The sequence below is a fragment of the Glycine soja genome, chromosome 18, assembly GCF_004193775.1.
Source record: "Glycine soja cultivar W05 chromosome 18, ASM419377v2, whole genome shotgun sequence".
NCBI classification, from domain to species: Eukaryota; Viridiplantae; Streptophyta; class Magnoliopsida; order Fabales; family Fabaceae; genus Glycine; species Glycine soja.
This window is the reverse complement of record NC_041019.1, coordinates 8,870,248-8,889,114: the sequence shown is the minus strand read 5'-3', so window position 1 is coordinate 8,889,114 and position 18,867 is coordinate 8,870,248. Positions and strand designations below refer to the sequence as shown.

Here is an 18,867-nt window from a genome sequence, read left to right as displayed (position 1 = left end):
ATTATTTTCTTCTAACTATTTTTTCTTTTAAAAAATATATTTTTCAACTAGTTTTTCGTGATAACAATTATACAGGATCTAATTCAAAATAAAAAAAAAAACAGGACCCAATTAAAATAAAATTCAAATAACTAATTGAAAATTTCTTAAAAGTACATTACCCGCAAAATAATTAAACCAATGGTAATTAAACTTTAGTCGTTTTTTTTTCTTTCAAAAATTGTGAAACGACGTTGTTTGGTGTTTAGAAAAGGGAAAAAAGAATAAAAAATCGAAACTGAGACTCGACGACTCACACGCACGGCACAACCCAAGCGCAAGCCCACTCAGGTCCACCGCCGCCGTCGCACCAGGCCGCGTCGCAGCATCGCCATTGCACCACCGTCGTCGCGGCTTCGCGCCAGCACTAGGTTCTAATTTCCTTTCTAGCACGTTTTCTGATTTTGAGATAATGTGTATATTACTATATTATTCCAGTTTGAGTTGTATACTTTTTTTGTTATTTTATTTCTCCCGTTTTGACTACAATATAATGTCTGTTCTTAGCATATTTTGCCTTTATTTTTTTATATATGCGTGAAGTCTGGGTACTGATTGCATGTGGAGCCTGACATGTTGGAACACACACTGTTCCTCACTCAATTGCAAGAGATGCAATTCACTCCCTCACAAATTCACTCTTGTATCACTCACTGTTTTCTAAGCACAGAATTGCACAGAATTGCACACCTACTAGGAATAGCACTAGAGACTGAAAATGATAGAATGAAAAACAACCACTTTATTAAGATGTATGATTGCCCTTTTATACAAGCAAAACAAAGTAACAACCCTTCACTCTTAAGCTAGCACTTATAACAGAATTTTAAAATTATGTTACTCTCTCTTATATACAAAGCCAAAACAGAATTAAACTCTCACACCCTCCCTTAATTCTGATCTCCTAAGTCCATCAAGCCAATTCTATCCCTTAACATTTTAAACCTCTCCCCTTTGAGGGGTTTGGTTAAAATATCAGCAAGTTGATCAAATGTGCAGCAGTACTCCACTTTCAATTTCTCTTTGTTCACTTGATCCCTAAGATAGTGAAACCTTGTTTCTATGTGTTTGCTTCTACCATGAGAGGTTGGATTCTTTGACAGGCTTATAGCTGACTTATTATCCACAAAAAGCTTCACTCCATCACTCTCCTTGATTTTTAATTCCTGTAGTAATGTGTCCAACCAGACAGCTTGACAAGCACTCATTGCAGCTGCAACATACTCAGCTTCACATGTTGATAGAGCCACTATGGATTGCTTCTTAGAACACCACGATATTGGTGCTGCACCATACATGAATATGTAACCTGTAGTACTCTTTCTGTCATCTCTGTCTCCTCCCCAATCTGCATCAGTATATCCCATCAATTCCTCTGAGTTGCTATTGTCTTTATTTGGAAATAAAATTCCAGCATTGATGGTCCCTTTTATGAACCTTAGAATCCTCTTGGCAGCTAGGAGATGAGGAATTCTGGGTCCTTTCATATATCTACTTACCAGTCCAACAGCAAATTCCAAATCAGGTCTTGAATGACACAAGTACCTGAGAGAACCAACAATCTGTTTAAACTCAGTTGCATCGACTTTGTCTTCCTTGCCCTCCTTTTCAAGTACAAGACCTGCCTCTGTTGGTGTTGCTGCTGAATTACATTCAACCATGTTGAATCTCTTCAATATTTCTGTTGCATACTTGCTCTGGTGCATCAAAATACCTCTCTCAGTCTTCTTGAATTCAAATCCAAGGAAATAGGATAGAACCCCCATATCAGTCATTTCAAACTCACTCATCAATTCCCTTTTCAGTTCTGCTATCTCACTTTCATTACCACCAGTGATCAACAAATCATCCACATAGAGGCATATAATAATGATATTACCTACTGATTTGGATCTTACATAGACTCCAAACTCACAGCTACACTTATCAAAGCCAATTTTCATCATAAAACTGTCAATTTTCTTGTTCCAAGCTCTTGGGGCTTGCTTAAGTCCATAAAGAGCTTTTCTCAACCTGAGAACCTTTGACTCTTGGCCAGCTATAGAGAATCCAGGTGGCTGAGTCACATAGACCTCCTCATCAAGAGGACCATTTAAGAAAGCACACTTCACATCTAGTTGGTGCATTGTCCAATTCTTTAGGCTAGCAATTGCCACTACTGTTCTAATAGTCTCAATTCTAGCAACTGGTGCAAACACCTCTCTGTAGTCAATCCCAGCTTTCTGTAAAAATCCTCTAGCCACAAGTCTAGCTTTATACTTGACCACCTTGCCTTCTGGATTTGTCTTAATCTTATAGATCCACTTCACATCAATGGGCTTCTTCGATTTTGGTTGAGATACCAGCTCCCACACTTGATTTTTCTCAATAGATTTAAGCTCTTCTGTCATAGTGTTAACTCATTGGCAAGTGTACCAAATCGTCACAAGTAGTAAAGTTCTCGGAAGTCCGAGTGTCGAATCCACAGGGACTTTGTTTGTACTTAGATTAATGCAAACCCAATTTAAAAGCAAGAGATAAGAAATTTAAAATTTAAAATAAAAGATAAAGATAATAGATAAGATAAGATGAAAGAAATTTAAAATTTAAAATAAAAGAAAAAGATAAAGTCAAGATAAAATAGTGTTAGGAACTGACTTGCCTTGTCTGCCTAGGATGTATGAGTTTATGATTTTTTCTTTACCAATTCAGGTGATTTTATCCCACCCACATCTATTCATTTACCTGCCCCTGATGCCTCACGATGACAAGCCTATTTTACCTATCTATCCCCCAAATGCCTTTGCAAAGACTCAATAGATAAAATGCATGAAGTTCTAATTCTAGATGTTTGCTTTGACGCATGGGCATAATGCAATCACTCTATGCCTAGCAATGATTTTATTATGATATCTTTTCTTCTTGTTCTATTAGAAGTTATCCTTTCTCGAGCGTCTAACCCCTAAAACTAATGCATGCATATCTTCTTTAAATCTTATTTAGAAGTTACCCTCTCCCGAGCATCTAACCCCTAATAGAATATAAAGATGAGTATGCAAGATAAAAACAGAAAAGAAAATAGGAAAGAAAAATCTGGTATTGCATTGATAAATAGTGAAGAGTACATCATACATCACATTGGCTTCTAGGCCTGCCAGGCCCTAACTAAGGGTTTAGCCACTCATGGCCATTGAGGGCTTTACAAGTAGAAGAGGGGTGAAAGAAAGAAAGGGAGTAAATGAAACCCCTAGGAGAGGGGGTTCTGTCGTGGTTTTTTTTCTGTCCCTTGGACGGGCGCTCTATTTATAGCTGTTGAAGTGGGCTTTGGGCCTTCGTAGGCGCGCTCAGCGCGACACCCCCTCGCTCAGCGCGTGTAGATCGCGCGCTTAGCGCGCATGTTGCAGGCTTAGCGCACGCTTCTGTTAGATCGCGGGCTTAGCGCGCGTGTTGCAGGCTTAGCGCGCGCTTCTGTTGGATCATGGGCTTAGCGCGTGACGCGCGCTCAGCGCGCATATTGGGCTGGGCCTGCTTCAGATTTTCTTCTTTTCTTCAATTTTTTTGGCCTTTTTGCTTGTTACACCTCCAGGTTTTATATCTGTAGCCAAAATTCAACAAAACATCAATTCTTTAATATTTAAGCGCAAATAACTGCTAAATAATTATTTTTAAAGACAATTTTACCTTATTTTCTATCATCAAAATACAATTATTTAGCAGTTATCACATAGCTTCAACCCACCTCTGATCAGTCATAGCATCTTCAAAGTTTATTGGTTCTGCTTCAGAAAACAGAGCACAATGTACAAGATTCCCATCTGCACTTACATCAGCATCAGACAACATCTCAAAACCTTGAAATCTAGCTGGTTTGGGTGCATTTCTATGGGGTCTCACTCTCTTTGAGTGGTATTACCATTCCCTTCACTTGTTTCTTCCTCTTCTGACCTTATCATTATTGTAGGTCCCTTCATTTCAGTATTCTGCTTCCAGTTCCAGCTTCTAGATTCATCAAATACCACATCCCTACTGATTATTATCTGCTTACTCTTCGGATCAAACAGCTTATAGCCTCCAGTTGAGTGATATCCGAGTAAGATCATTTGTTCACCTTTATCATCTAGCTTCCTTCTTAACTGATATGGGATATGCCTAAAACAAAGTGATCCAAAAATTCTGAAATGGCTCACATTTGGTTTAGCACCACTCCAAGCTTCTTCAGGTGTTATTCCTTCCAATCTCTTTGAAGGGCTCCTATTCAAGATGAAGACAGCTGTAGACACTGCCTCTCCCCACAAGTACTTGGGCAAACTCTTGCCTTTCAACATGCTCCTTACCATATTCATTATGGTTCTGTTTTTTCTTTCTACAGCTCCATTATGTTGAGGTGTGTAGGGAGGAGTCACTTCATGAATTATGCCTTCTTGATCACAAAATTCTTGAAATTCTGTAGAAACATATTCACCACCACCATCTGTTCTCAATATCTTGATCAATGAGCCACTTTGCTTTTCTGCCATATTTTTGAACTTCTCAAAGACTTCAAAGACATCACTCTTCCTTCTTATTAGGTAAACCCATACTTTCCTAGTCAATTCATCAATAAAGGATATGAAGTATCTGTTTCCACCCAGAGATTCAGTTTGCATAGGGCCACACACATCAGAGTAAATCACCTCAAGTTTCTCTTTTGCCCTGATTGGTACATTTTGTTTGAAAGTGCTTCTTGATTGCTTACACTGTAAACAACCATCACATACTTCACTAGGAGGCTTGATCTGAGGCAAACCCAGCACCATTTCTCTTGAGTTTAGCTTAATCAGATCTCTAAAATTTAAATGACCAAATCTGTAATGCCATAACCACTCTTCACTGTTTACTGTAGTAGTAAAGCACTTTTGTTCTATCACATCAATCTCAATTTTAAATGTTCTATTTTTTGAAAGAGGGGACTTCAAAATGAGCTTGTGATTTCTGTCAAACACTCTCAACATCTTGTTTTCAAGCTTAGTCATAAAGCCCTTTTCTAATAATTGACCTAAGCTGAGTAGATTACTTTTCATACCTGGTACAAAGAGTACATCAGTGATGCAAGACTGACCTCCATCCTTTGTTTTGATAAGGACCTTCCCAATTCCTTCAGCACTCAAGATTCTATCATCTGCAAATTTGACTTGGCTCTTCACAGATTGATCAAGGTTGAGAAACCATTCTCTTCTTCCTGTCATATGAGTGGAGCAACCTGTGTCTAGGTACCAACAATTATCACTTGCCCCTTCAATTTGAGTAGTTACCATTAGCAGTACCTGTTCAATGTCATCATCTTCTTCCTGAGCCAATTTTGCATCATCACCTTTAGGTTCTCTTTTGTTATTGGGTTTTCTGTAACACTCATCAGCAAAATGCCCAAACTTTTGACAGTTAAAGCATTGAATACTTCTTTTGTCAAACTTCTTTCTATTTGAAGAGTTTTGGGAATTGGATCCCCCTCCTTTCTTGTGGTCTTTATCACTGTTCTGATTTCCCCTCCATTTATTGCTCTTCCCTTCAGTTTTCTCTTTCTTCCATCTATCACCATGCTTCTTTGGATTAGACCGTGCTTGCAAGGCTTGTTCACTTTTCTTCTCATTTATCCTTTCATTCATTCTCTGTTCATGAGATTCCAAAGATCCCTGCAATTCCTCTAGGCTAAGCTCTTCAAGATTTTTGGATTCCTCGATGGCTACACAATATGGTCAAACTTGGGTGGCATGGTTCTAAGCACCTTCTCTACAACTGATTGCACAGTTATCTTTTCTCCATAGCCCTTCATTGAATTCACCACTGCTGCACTTTTGTGATGTACTCAGCAACTGATTCATTCTTTTCCATTTGTAGTAGTTCATATTGTCTCCTCAGAGTTTGCAGCTTGATCTTCTTGGTTTTTGTGGCTCCATCATGAGATTTCTGCAGAATGTCCCATGCTTCTTTGGAGGTTTGAGCCATTGCTATCTTTTCAAAGTTAGCAGCATCTACACTTTGGTGCAAAATGAAAAGTGCCTTGCAATCTTTCTTTTCTTTTTCTCTATCAGCAGCCTTTTGTTCCTCTGTTGCTCTCTCTCCCACAGGTATATAACCTTCTTCTACGAACTCCCAAACCCCTTGGAATCGCATCACCACCCTGATCTGAATCTTCCAATTTTCATAGTTCTTTCCTGTGAGAACTGGTAGATTTGCAGGAATTGAGCCAGATACTGCAGCCATCAAAGAACTCCTTCAAGAACACCTCCAAGAACCTTTCTTTAACGATTCTTGCCCCTTCTATCGAAACCAATGCTCTAGATACCAATTGTTGGAACACACACTGTTCCTCACTCAATTGCAAGAGATGCAATTCACTCCCTCACACATTCACTCTTGTATCACTCACTGTTTTCTAAGCACAGAATTGCACAGAATTGCACACCTACTAGGAATAGCACTAGAGACTGAAAATGATAGAATGAAAAACAACCACTTTATTAAGATGTATGATTGTCCTTTTATACAAACAAAACAAAGTAACAACCCTTCACTCTTAAGCTAGCACTTATAACAGAATTTTAAAATTATGTTACTCTCTCTTATATACAAAGCCAAAACAGAATTAAACTCTCACATGACATATCTTGATAATATTGTGTTCCATACCATTGTTACCTAGGATTGCTTTCTGAATTGTATATATAATAACTTGGCGGTTCATGGGGCTTGTTTTATATAAAACAGTAAGGTAGAACAGTATGAAGAGTTTAGCTTGGTTGGTTTCATAGAGCAGTAAGGTGATCGAGCATTTCCCATTTGGGTTTGGCTTTGGAGATTGATTTTAAAAGAATAATTATTAAGAATTGAATGTAATTGTAAAATAATTGATTTTGAAGTTTTGGGTTTGTTTGGTTTGGCTATTGCCACATGAAACTTAGTATTGTTTTGTTGTTGATCAATTGTTTAATTGAATTCTTTGAATTCGATCAAATTAAGGCAGGTGTAAAATTTTCAATTTTTTTAATAGAGATCGGGCCCTGGTTCAATTAGTGAGCCACTGGTTCAACCATTAAACCAGTGCCCTGACCCAATCGATGACTGGTCTGGTTTTTAAAACATTGCTCTTACTCTACTCTTCATTCATTCCATAGCATCCTTCAAACCCCAACCATACTAGCCCTCTCTATTTCTCTACTAAGCTTCAACTCCACTTGGGCTTTAAATTTCAGGGATTCAAAGCAAAAATGCTTCCTCAACGCATGAAGAAAGCCATCACTGATAACCCTAAGAAGCTTGCCAACTTGATTGACCTCGTCAACCTTCCATCCACGCTAAGAGAATTTGTGGGTCAGTCTCAGATTTCCCGCTTAGGCTGTTTTAAGTGCGTTTGGTTTTACATCAAAACCAATAATCTTCAGGTTCCCCCTGTTCCATTAATTTTTTTGTGTGATGCTTTTGTTAGTATTAAATTCAATTTTATCTTGTTTGGAAGTTGGGTTTCACCTTGCTTTTGAAATTTTGTAAAATTTATGTCAAGGTTACTTGGGAATTGGGATGACAGAATGATACAAATTGTTTGTTTAATGGATTATTGAAGAGGGAGAGTGTGAGATATGGCTTTTGAGCTAAGTGGTTTGTTAAACAATTCAATGAGTTTTGCTTTAAAATAAATTGTGCTTTCTCTCTTTTGTGGAGTGGTAGTGATGAGGTAGGAAATAGAAATAGTGAATGATTGGAATAAAGTTATCAATCTATTGTTTGGATATTTTTTGAAGATGGAATGAAAAAAAAAATAGGTGTTATCAGAAAGGTTGGAAAAATATTAAGCTGTATCCGTTGTGAATTCTGGATCTATTCTGAGTTACTTTATAAAGTAAGCCATGGTTATCTCCAATCTGGACCGTGCTATTCTTTGTTATGTAGCTTCTATCAATGGAGGCGGTGATGCTGTTGTTTACCAAAATCATTGCTAAGATAAATGTTCAGGTCATGCCATGATTGGTTTAATTTAATGTGAACACTGATGTGGCTGCAAAATGGAATCCACATAATGATGTTGTGGGGGTGTTATTATTTGAGGATAATAGCATCATGAATGAATTAAATAAAACCTGACTTGATAGTTAAAAAAAATTGGTCTGTCTTTTTCATAACTTGTGTTCATAATAATTTTCAGTTTCCAACTTGCAAATACAAACCATCTTCAGCAGCACCAGCATGTGATATCGGTTATTGCTTGCTCACAGTCAGGTGATGATGAACTTTGTAATCGGTGAAGCACATTTAAGTTATGAACATCTTTACTAGGAAATGTTTGTGTTTCCAATCATATTTGTTGCGTTCTCTTGTAGGCTTAGGGTAGGAAAACAAAAACTAGTTGGATCCATTTTTCTTTTTTAATATAGCTATTGTGCACATTTTTTCTGATAGCAACATAGTTCTATGCAACTTAAGCACTCCCAAAGTTAGATGTTCGTGTTTCTCTCCACGTTGAAGAGGATAAAACAAGTTTGTCAATTGATTATCATCCAAACTCCTTAGCTTGTAAGCTTCTGCTGGTCAAGAGTGTCATACTACAAAAAATAATTATCTTTATGGTGAATGCAAACAATATAACACCAAACTATGAAGGGAAATGATACAAATTTACCTATTCGAAAAACAGAGAAAGTATATAAATCCTTGACTATGTGGAAAATTTTCCTTTCGTTGTTTGTTGCATTGTGTAAAAGTTCATGCACATGTAACACCTTTTTGACAAGAATTAATGTGTGTATTACTAATGACGGTTATGAATTTTAAATATTACTATATTTGTTAATTTATGACTTTGAAATTAATAGTCATATACATTTCTCGTATATTTCATTTTTTTTACATGAAGATACGACAGTAAAAGGAGAAACCTCAATTCTACCTAGGGTTGATCATCAATCAACTTTGCTCGGGTTCTGGTCTAAAATACACAATCCAATCAAAATAGAACACTCTTGTTCTAGAGCTGTTTTTTTACTGTCAAAGTTTACAGTTGGCCAATTTTTGGGTTTGACAAGTAATGAGTGTGTCAGGTCTCCGATGTTGGTTCTAGAGTAGCTGAAGGAAGAGATTGTCAACAACAATGATGCATCTGGCCTCTTCGTATTGCTCTTCTTTGGTCACTAACTCTTTATCTCTTACAAAAGGCAATTGGGGAAAATGAAGGAGCACTACGGTTTTTGTTCTTGATCGGCTAAAACCTTGTGATATTAACAAGGCACCAGGGGTACCGTAAAAAAAATGCCAACAATGGTTACTCTACATTTATCACACACAACAGTAATAAATGGAGGTAACCACGATGCCAACATCTGGACTATGCATATGGGCAATAAGCAGCCCGAAATATATACAAGGCCACAAAACAATCCTAACTAATCAAAAAGAGTAACCGAAGCTATATTAAATTCCTGGACAGAAACATTGACCAATAACCAGTCCCTGCAGCCACCATAAAGACCTCATTCACACGTTCCAATTCCATGCATATATGTCAAGCACCACATTGAAGACCAAACTACCCCAAAAGGGACCTCTGCACTCATGCTTTCTTGGTGGACTTTGTTTACGTGCCTCACTTCCATGGAGATCATGTATCACATAGCCATAAAAAGTCCTTGTATGAAGCATCTCAACATACATCAAGCTACAACAAAGATTTTCTAACAAGCAGGTTCCTGGGTCAATTGACCATTGATTAAAAGAATGTTCAAAGCTCTTTCCACCATTCTTCAGCCATGCCCACGATGTATACAAAATATCCTACTGCAATTTCGCTTTGTCAAAGCTCCCCATCCTTAAACTACCCCACACCTTTCCATTCTAGTTTGTTGCCACAAATGTGCAGCAGGGTCTTGTGGCAAAGAAGCTGCCAACCTCCTCCAACAGTAACACGCCTTTCCAAATATGGTCAATTCTGTTACATGAGAAAAAGTTATGGCTGGTAGATTCTGATTCAACAAAAAAGAAGGGGCAGAGAGTGTAATGTTTCTTTTTTGTAAGTTCTCTCGAGTAGGCATGTTATTGTTAAACAATCTCCACAAAGCGTAGCTGCCTTTGGTGGAATCGAAAGACGCCAAACAAATTTAAGTTCCTCCACTGCTGACTTCTCATGAGCTCTTGAATCAACATTTTATATGTTGTACTCACTGAATAGGCCCCATCATTGCTCTCCCTCCACTTCCATGAATCTGGTACACCTCCTCTAATCTATCTTCCAAATCCAAGCCTCCTCCACCCACTCACCCATATTGTACACTTTCTCAAACTTATAATTAGAAATTGAAAAAAGTCTAGGGTATTTAGAGGCAAGTGATTCCTCCCCTAGCCATCTGTCCACCCAAAACCTCGCTGCATCACCCTTCCCTAACTCCAAAACCATACTCCAGTCACACCAATCACTTTGGGCTCCACCTCCACACACTTTCTTTAAGTCCCTCCACCAAATTGACTCCTTTGAGGCTTGCCCCTCCCATATTTAGACTCCAAAACATCACACCATGGAGAATCTCTTTCATGAAATAAAGACCATCTCCATTTAGTGAGAAAGGGCATCATTAAATAGACCAACATGTTTGACACCCAACCCACCATTAGATTTTGCCATACAGATTTTGTTCCATCTCACCTAACAAATTTTCTCATTTCCAACCTCACCACTCCAAAGGAACCTTCTTTGGATGGATGTTATTTTTTGCGTCACCTCCTTAGGCATCTTAAAAAAAGACAAGTAGAAAATAAGAAGGGAAGAGAGCACCGATTTCATAAGGCATGCCCTTCCTGCCAAAGAGAACACTCAATTCTTCCACTTAGCCAACTTCTTAGAGAACTTTTCCACAATGGGTCTCCATGTCTCCACCATTCTTGAATTAGAACCAATAGGCAAGTCTAAATAAATAAAAGGCAAGAATAGCACTTTACAATTTAATAGGTCCGCATACCTCTCAACCACATCCCTTTCCACTCCAATAACTCCAAACTTGCTCTTAGAAAAGTTCACCTTAAGACCTGTACAAGCTCAAAGCACCTCATCATGTTTTTTATGGCCATTACATTGGCAAGAGACACTTCCCCTATGAAAATTGTATCATCCGCAAATTGTAATAGGTTGACCTCCACCTTATTCCTCCCTATAGGTTCAACTATCGTAATTAGAGCCTTTGGCTCTCTAATGAGATCCCATGGTATCTATGCAAGCCCTAATTCTTTGGGCCGACTATGGGACAAATCCTTTGTTCAAGGTTTAGTCACACTTAAAGCTCCTTACCCTTACTAAGAGTGTATTTTGCATTGACTAAGTCTCATACAGAATATGAGTCTCATAGTCAACCCAAAAGATCAAACCCTTATAAGAAGACATTGTGGAGAGAGAGAAAAAGTGAAAAATATTTTGCGTAAAGGAGAGAAAAGCTTGTGTGAAAAATGGGTACATGGAAAGGAGGAATCATACACTAAGAAGTAGTAAAGAAGTAAGGTGGCTAGTATGCATAAGTCAAACAGGTTTCTCATGATGTGAAAGTCTATTGGGACCATTTGACTTATTTTGTTTTAGATCAATAGTTAATATTTCTTCTTTTTTATTTTTCTTTCACTTTTTCTCTGTCCCTTTTTTAGATTCATCCCCCTCTCTTCATCTTCCAGTCATGCACAAACATTCATCATCATTGCTTCCTCCATGGACCAATGTTCTTTATCACAGATCTTGCGCACTAGAAAGTCGTTGTTTGTGCCCCGCATAACAACAAGAAGCTCAACCTTTGCTGGCGAGCATGTCAAAGACAATGGTTGAGGGCATGGCATTCTCCACGCTGCTATTTGTCACGACCCACAAATTGTGTGTCAAAACATCGCCGCTAATGCTGTCGTAAATCGATAAGAAGCCCAACTATTATAGTTGTTCTAGGAAGGAAGGATCTTGAAGAATAACCAAGAAAATAGTAGGGAATCCACGAATAGAATGGACACCGAACAAGGGATCTTTTGGATTGGAAATTACAGAGAGAATTTCTAACAAAGATAGAATGAATACCCGAATGTTGAAACCGATATATATATATATATATATAGCAGTTTCCTTACAATTTAACAACTAATGGCTCAGAACTTGCCACTTGTCCTAAGGCTAACTAACTATTTTTATGATGTTGCATCAATCCTCCCCCCTTAAGCTAATCCTTTTCCTCTAGGATTAAAGTTAGGAAACTTCTTCTTCAAATCAAAGAAGAATTCCCAAGTTGCATCCTCTGGCAGAAGATGCTTCCATTTGACAAGTACCTTAGTAACAACCTTGTTTCTTCTCTTGACTGTCATCCTTTCTATGATTGCCTCTGGCTCCTTGATTCTTGTTTCTTCATCATTCCTTGGGCAGTGAGTTGATGTGTTAGCTTCTCCTACAAACTTCTTCAACTGGGATAGATGAAAAACATCGTGGATGAGTGATCCAACTGGTAATTGGATCTTGTAGGCGATCGATCCAATCTTGTCGATTATAGCATAAGGTCCATAGTATTTTGGAGCTAATTTGGCATTGCTCCTTGTTATGCACTCTCCCAATTGTGATACTAATCAGCAAGTGTATTGAGTCGCACAAGTAATATAAAATGGTAAGAAACGAGTATCGAATCACAGGGAACTTGTTTCATTCAGAGAGCATTCATTCAATAGGTAAACATTTGTATAAAGCCAGTGAATATAAAAAGAAGTTGTGTCTACAGTTCTAATTTAACTACAAAATTAATTATCTAAATGTGAGAGATAAACAGATGATTAAAATGTTGGGTCTTTCTACTGAACAATATGATGTAATTAAGTGTTGTTCTCTATTTAAGGTTGTTCTTGTGTTCTATGCCGAAAACGACTACTCAAACCAAGATCCCTCTAGTGAATGAGTCTAGTTCTATTTAAACTTCGTTCTAGATTCCTCGTCGAACTTAGCCTAAACAAATTGCATTAAGATTACGACATATTATAAACTAAATCCCTGCACTTCGTGTTCAAACATACAATTCTCTAGCCTACTCTATCAAATTCTAAGGATTTAAAGCACTTCCCAATGCTAAAAATCCTAACTTTACACACAAATGGGTGATCAAGCCACAAGCGTGCAAGAATTAAATATAGATAGAAGTAATGAACACATAAAAACAACTTTAAATAGATAGTGAAGATTTTTACATCAAAGCTCAACAAAAATCCCCAACAAGAGATTTAGCCTTCCATTGCAAGTTAGCACCTTTCAGCACCAAGATGAGGTTTTTGAGAGAAAATTAAGATTACAAAGTGGTGGGGATGTCTCCTCCACCTCTAAAAACCTAACAATCACTCCTAAACCTAAAATCCTCTTGAAAGCTAAGGCCTTTCGTTCAAGCTTTTCTCTCTTGCTCTATTTTTCGCCTCTGTTGCGTCTCTCCCCAAAAGAACTCTCTTATTTTTCTCCAACTTTAGTCTTTTAAGGGCTTTTTGATCTTGAAGGCTCACTTAGCACCATTTTTTTTGCTAAGCGCGAGTTAGTGAATTTTCGCTTAGCGAGTTGGACGTGCTGAACGCGAGAAAAGACAAATGACTCGCGGAGCGAGCTGATGGCGCGCTGGGTGCGTGCATGAATGGCATATTCTCTTCTAGATTCTTCCAACTCGCTAAGCGAGCTGAGTGTCTCACTTAGTGGATGTTACTCGCTAAGCGCATATGTCTCGCTTAGAGAGACACCAACTGCTTCAACCTTCTTCTTCATCCTTTATCTTGAAACTGAAGTTGAACCACATTAATTCACAATATTAGGAATATCTACTGAGTGAAATTAAACTAAACATAAAATATGTACAAACCTACAAAAAGAACCATAAATTGGGGAAAAGATATAAATTTCATGAATCTTTTCAATACAAAAGTTAGTCGTAAATAACGATTAACACTCCTAAATGCTACAGAGACTTGTCTATAAGGGTGTAATTTCATAAACACCAAATCTCCAATTTCCAAGGCCCTATCTGATCTCCTCTTGTCAGCCAGTTGCTTCATTCTTTCTTATGCCCTTTTCATGTGAAACTTGACCATCTTAAGTTGTTCCTCCCTCTTCTGTAGACTTCTATCATCAAGTTCAATCTTGGATTCTCCTGGTAAATAGGGTAAGTAATCTGGGGGTGCTTGTCCATACATGATTTCATAGGGACTGGCCTTAATAGTGTTGTCATATGTAGAGTTATACCACCACTCAGCTAAGGGAAGCCATTTGGACCATTGTTAAGGATCATCTGAGCACATACACCTCAGATATGTCTCAATACACCTGTTCATTACCTTTGTCTGCCCATCTGTATGAGGATGGTAAGCAGTAGAAAGCTGAACTTGAATCCCTTGGTCAGCCATGAAGTCCTTCCAGAATTGTCTGACAAAAATCGGGTCCCTGTCACTTGTTACTGAAGTTGGGCAACAATGAAGCTTAAAGACATTATCCATAAAGCATTTGGCCACATCAGAAACAGTATATGGGTGCTATAATGCTATGAAATAAGCAGCCTTGCTCAGCCTGTCAACAACAACAAAGATTACTTGTTTTCCAAAGGAATTGGTAAGACCCTCTATGAAGTCCATGGTAATGTGTTGCCAAATTAGAACAGGGACTGGGAGTGGTTGTAGCAACCAAGGAGAGGCAAAATTATCATACTTACATTGCTGGCAAGTATTACATTGATGGACAAACCTTTTAACATCCTTAGACAATCCTTTCTAGTACACCATTGTCTTGACTTTTTGATAAGTGGCATCTCTCCCTAAATGACCACCACAGGATGAAGAGTGCAACCAATTAAGTATTTCCTTTCTCAATTCAATATTTTTACCAATGACTAGCTTCCTTTTCCTCCTTAATCCTCCACCTGACCAAGAGAAGTCCTTATGTGAAGAAGGATCTTTCATAACTTCAACAATCAGTTTTTGTAAGGCATCATCACCTTGTCAAGATGCTTTGATCCTCTCTAGTAGATCAAAATCGGGTTGGTGAGTGGAAACAGTAGTGCATTCAACTCTTGAAAGTGCACCAGCAGCTTGGTTCTCACTTCCCTGCTTATATTCAATAATGAAATCAAATTCCATAAGTTTTACCAACCATTTTTGTTGGAAAGCTATGGAAAGTCTCTGGTCAAGAATATACTTGAGACTTATGTGATCAGTTTTGATTACAAACTGCTTAAGTAATAAGTAATGCCTCCACTTTTGTACAACAAACACCACAACTAGTAACTCCTTCTCATAGGTTGATAGGGATTGTTGTTGAACATTCAAGCTTCTGCTTATAAAGGCTATGGGATGGTGATCTTGCATGAGAACAGCTCTTACCCCCACTCCTAAGGCATCAACCTCCACTATAAAAGTCTTTGTAAAATCAGGTAAGGCCAATACAGGTGTCTGACTTAATTGATCCTTAAGACACTAAATTGCAAGCTTGGCTTCCTCAGACCAAGAAAAACTATCTTTTTTCAACATGTCATTTAGTGGTTTGGCTATGGTGCTATATCTCCGCACAAATCTTCTATAATAGCCTTCTAAACCCAAAAATCCTCTCAACTGTTTGGGGGTCTAAGGAAGTGGCCAATTCCTTATCGCTTCCACCTTAGCAGGGTCAATAGAGACTCCTTCTCCAGTGATAAAATGTCCTAAGTATTCTACTCGAGTAACCCCAAAGTAGCACTTAGATTTCTTGGCCAACAAGACATTTGCTCTCATGGTAGACAAGACTGTTTGTAAAGGATGCAAGTGATCCTCCATGCTCTTGCTGTAAATCAGAATGTTGTCAAAAAAGACCAATAGGAACCTCCTTAAGTATTCTCGAAACACCGAATTCATTAAGCCCTGAAATGTGGCAAGGGCATTGGTTAAGCCAAAAGGCATAACCAAGTACTCATAATGCCCTTAATGAGTTTTGAAAGTTGTTTTATGTACATTTGCCTCCGTCATTCTGACTTGATTATAGCCAGACCTCAAGTCAATTTTGGAAAATACAGTAGAGCCATGTAGCTCATCCAATAGATCATCAACAAAGGGTATATGGAACCTATTTTTTACTGTACTCTTGTTGAGGTCCCTATAATCAATGCAAAGCCTCCAACTTCCATCCTTTTTACCAACCAACACTACAGGACTGCTGTAAGGACTACTATTATTCTGGGTAACACCACTCTTTAAGTAATCTTGTACCAATTCATCTATTATGTCCTTCTGTTGTTTAGAATACTTGTATGGTCTCTTATTCACAGGGTTAGTTCCTTGCACCAAGGGATTAGTGTGATCATGATCTGGTCTTCTAGGTCGTAAAGTAGTGGGTACTGCAAACACATATTCATATTGAAGTAGCAACTTATCAATACTGTCAAGAATTGAGGAACATGTAGCATGAGTGGACAGGGAGTGGAGCAGCAATCCTTCTTCAGACTCACATACTTGCAACATAGAAATGTGAACTCTTGCAGGCAGTGTCTTATGTATCTGCTGCTTCCTAATTATCTTAATATTTGTAGAAGAATTGCCTTTCAAGACATGTCTTCTTCCTTGAGCAGTGAACCCCATGGTTAACTTGTCAAAGTTCCATGTGATATTCCCCAATGTAATCAGTCATTCGATACCAAGAACCATATCACAACAGCCTAAGGGTAATAACAGGATATCTGAACTCAATGTAGTGTTCTATATAAGCCAAGAGAACCCTTTCACCATAGTATTAATCTGCACTCTGGCCCCATCAGCCACAGTGACACTAATAGGATCCATATCTTCAATTTTGCACCCTAGCTTCTTGGCTGCATTAACATCTAAGAAATTGTGGGTGCTTCCACTATCAATGAGAATGTGCAGGGGTTTCTTCCTTACTTAACCAATGACTCTCGTGGTCCAAAACTTGGTTACTCCAGTTAGGGCATTTACTGAAATCAAGGGTTCTGGATTGGTTTCATCATGAGGATTTTCATTAGGTCCTAGGTCTTCATCAGAGTCAAAATTCTCAGCTATTTCCATGATGCGAATTTAGAGTTTCTTATGAGTTTGGCTATGGGCAAGGGTAAAGGGTTCATCACAAAAATAACAAAGACCCTTAGCCCTCATTTCACTCATATAGGTAGGGGTTAGCAGTTTAGTGGTTTGTGTTTTAGGTTTCATAGGTTCTAAGGTTTTGGGAGGGTTTAGTAAGAGTGGTGGCTTTGATACAGGGTTGGGTTTGAAGGTTTTAGAGAGTGGTTTGGCTTGCATGCTAGTGGCATTGGCATTTTCATACATCTTAGCTAGGGAAACAGCTTTCATAACAGTGGTTGGTTGGAACATTCTAACCATCATTTCAATCTCCATTTGCAAACCACCAAGAAAACAACTCAATTGATGGGCCTCAGATAAGTCAATTCTTGAAACAATTGCATCAAATTCAGTGTGATAATCAGTAACAGTGCCTTTTTGTCAAAGTCTCATTAGTTCAGCCATTGGATCCTCGCAAACTTCACCAAATCTTTCAATCAAGATTTTCGTATAGTCATTCCATGAGGGCAATTTATCGAGTCCCATATTCTTCACATATGCACTGTTCCATTGGAGAGCTTTGCCTTCAAAATGGACCACAACCAAGCGCACCTTGTACTCTTCGGGGATTTGATACCCGAAAAGAAAGTGTCACGCTGGATGATCCAGTTCTTGATGCCTTCGCCATTGAATCGGGGAAAATCCAAATGTGCTAGCCTAGTGTTACACGAATAGGGTCGGGAAGACGAGCTAGAACCTGATGAGCAGGAATTTTCATGGCGTCGAAACATATCATCGATCTTGTGCTGTAACGAAGCTCCAATATCCATGAATCGTTCTTCCATTCGCGTATTAAGACGTTCTTCAATTTCACAAATATGCGTTTGATTTCTGGTATTATCAGCCATGGTGGAGTCGTAGCTTGGAAGGTCACCTTCTGATACCAGTTGTTATGATTGTTCTAGGAAGGAAGGACCTCGAAGAATAACCAAGAAAAGAGTAGGGAATCACAAATAGAATAGACACCGGACAAGGGATCTTTATTGATTGGATTGGAAATTACAGAGAGAATTTCTTACAAAGATTGAATGAATACCCGAATGTTGAAACTGCTATATATATATATATATATATATAGCAGTTAAGTTACAATTTAACAACTAATGGCTCAGGACTTGCCACTTGTCCTAAGGCTAACTATTTTTATGATCCTGCATCACCAACCTTCACAAGCGAGCGTAGTAGCAACGACGACAATTGTGGGCATGGCACGAAGGCATGAGAATTGGATCTGACCATTTTTCCTTCCTATTATCTTTGTTCTATCCTTTGTGGATGAATTTTGAATATGATTTGACTTTGCTCATTTTTTTTCTTAAAATCATTTTTTGTTTTTTTTTTTGCAAAAAAAAATATTTTTTTTAAAATAATAAGTCAAGGATAGGTATACTCAATCCCCAACGAGAATAAAATGGGAGAAAATTTCATACTCGCCAAGGACAAGGATGGGAAAGGGATTTGGGGAGAGGTTGAGGATAGGGAATCACACACCCGTCCTCGCCCCGTTATCATGTATACTAGTGTGTCTCTTACTATTTGGATTGTTCTTCGTTGTGTTGAGAGATTGGTGTTGAGAAAGAAGGCATGAGATGTTCAAGGAACAAATTGGGAAACATACGGGTAAAAAGACAAAAAAAAGAAAATGAAAGAAATTTTGAACCATTGACTTAAAAACAAAAAATCCAATGGTATCGTAGACTTTCACATGGTGCGAAACTTGTTTCTCTTGCACATGCTAGCCACCATCAAGAAGTAAAA

The 18,867-nt window shown here is 38.2% G+C and overlaps 2 protein-coding genes across 3 annotated transcripts; one reads left to right on the top strand and one right to left on the bottom strand.

Moving 5' to 3' along the window:
• The first annotated feature begins 271 nt into the window (after nt 1-271).
• Nucleotides 272-8,486, top strand: LOC114395631. 2 transcript variants are annotated; one of them, XM_028357462.1, is made up of 3 exons: nt 272-410; nt 7,248-7,436; nt 8,195-8,486. In XM_028357462.1, the coding sequence occupies exons 2-3, from the start codon at nt 7,263-7,265 to the stop codon at nt 8,270-8,272; spliced, it is 252 nt and encodes an 83-aa protein (XP_028213263.1). In that variant the 5' UTR covers nt 272-410; nt 7,248-7,262; the 3' UTR covers nt 8,273-8,486. The 2 variants fall into 2 exon arrangements, with proteins under 2 accessions (XP_028213263.1, XP_028213262.1); XM_028357461.1 differs by lacking the exon at nt 272-410 and having other exon boundaries at nt 6,899-7,436.
• A 3,730-nt stretch (nt 8,487-12,216) lies between these two features.
• Nucleotides 12,217-14,508, bottom strand: LOC114396874. Its single transcript, XM_028359051.1, has 2 exons — nt 14,316-14,508; nt 12,217-12,614 (listed from the first exon to the last, which is right to left on the bottom strand). Exons 1-2 carry the CDS (start codon nt 14,506-14,508, stop codon nt 12,217-12,219), a joined length of 591 nt encoding a protein of 196 aa, XP_028214852.1.
• Nucleotides 14,509-18,867: the final 4,359 nt, after the last annotated feature.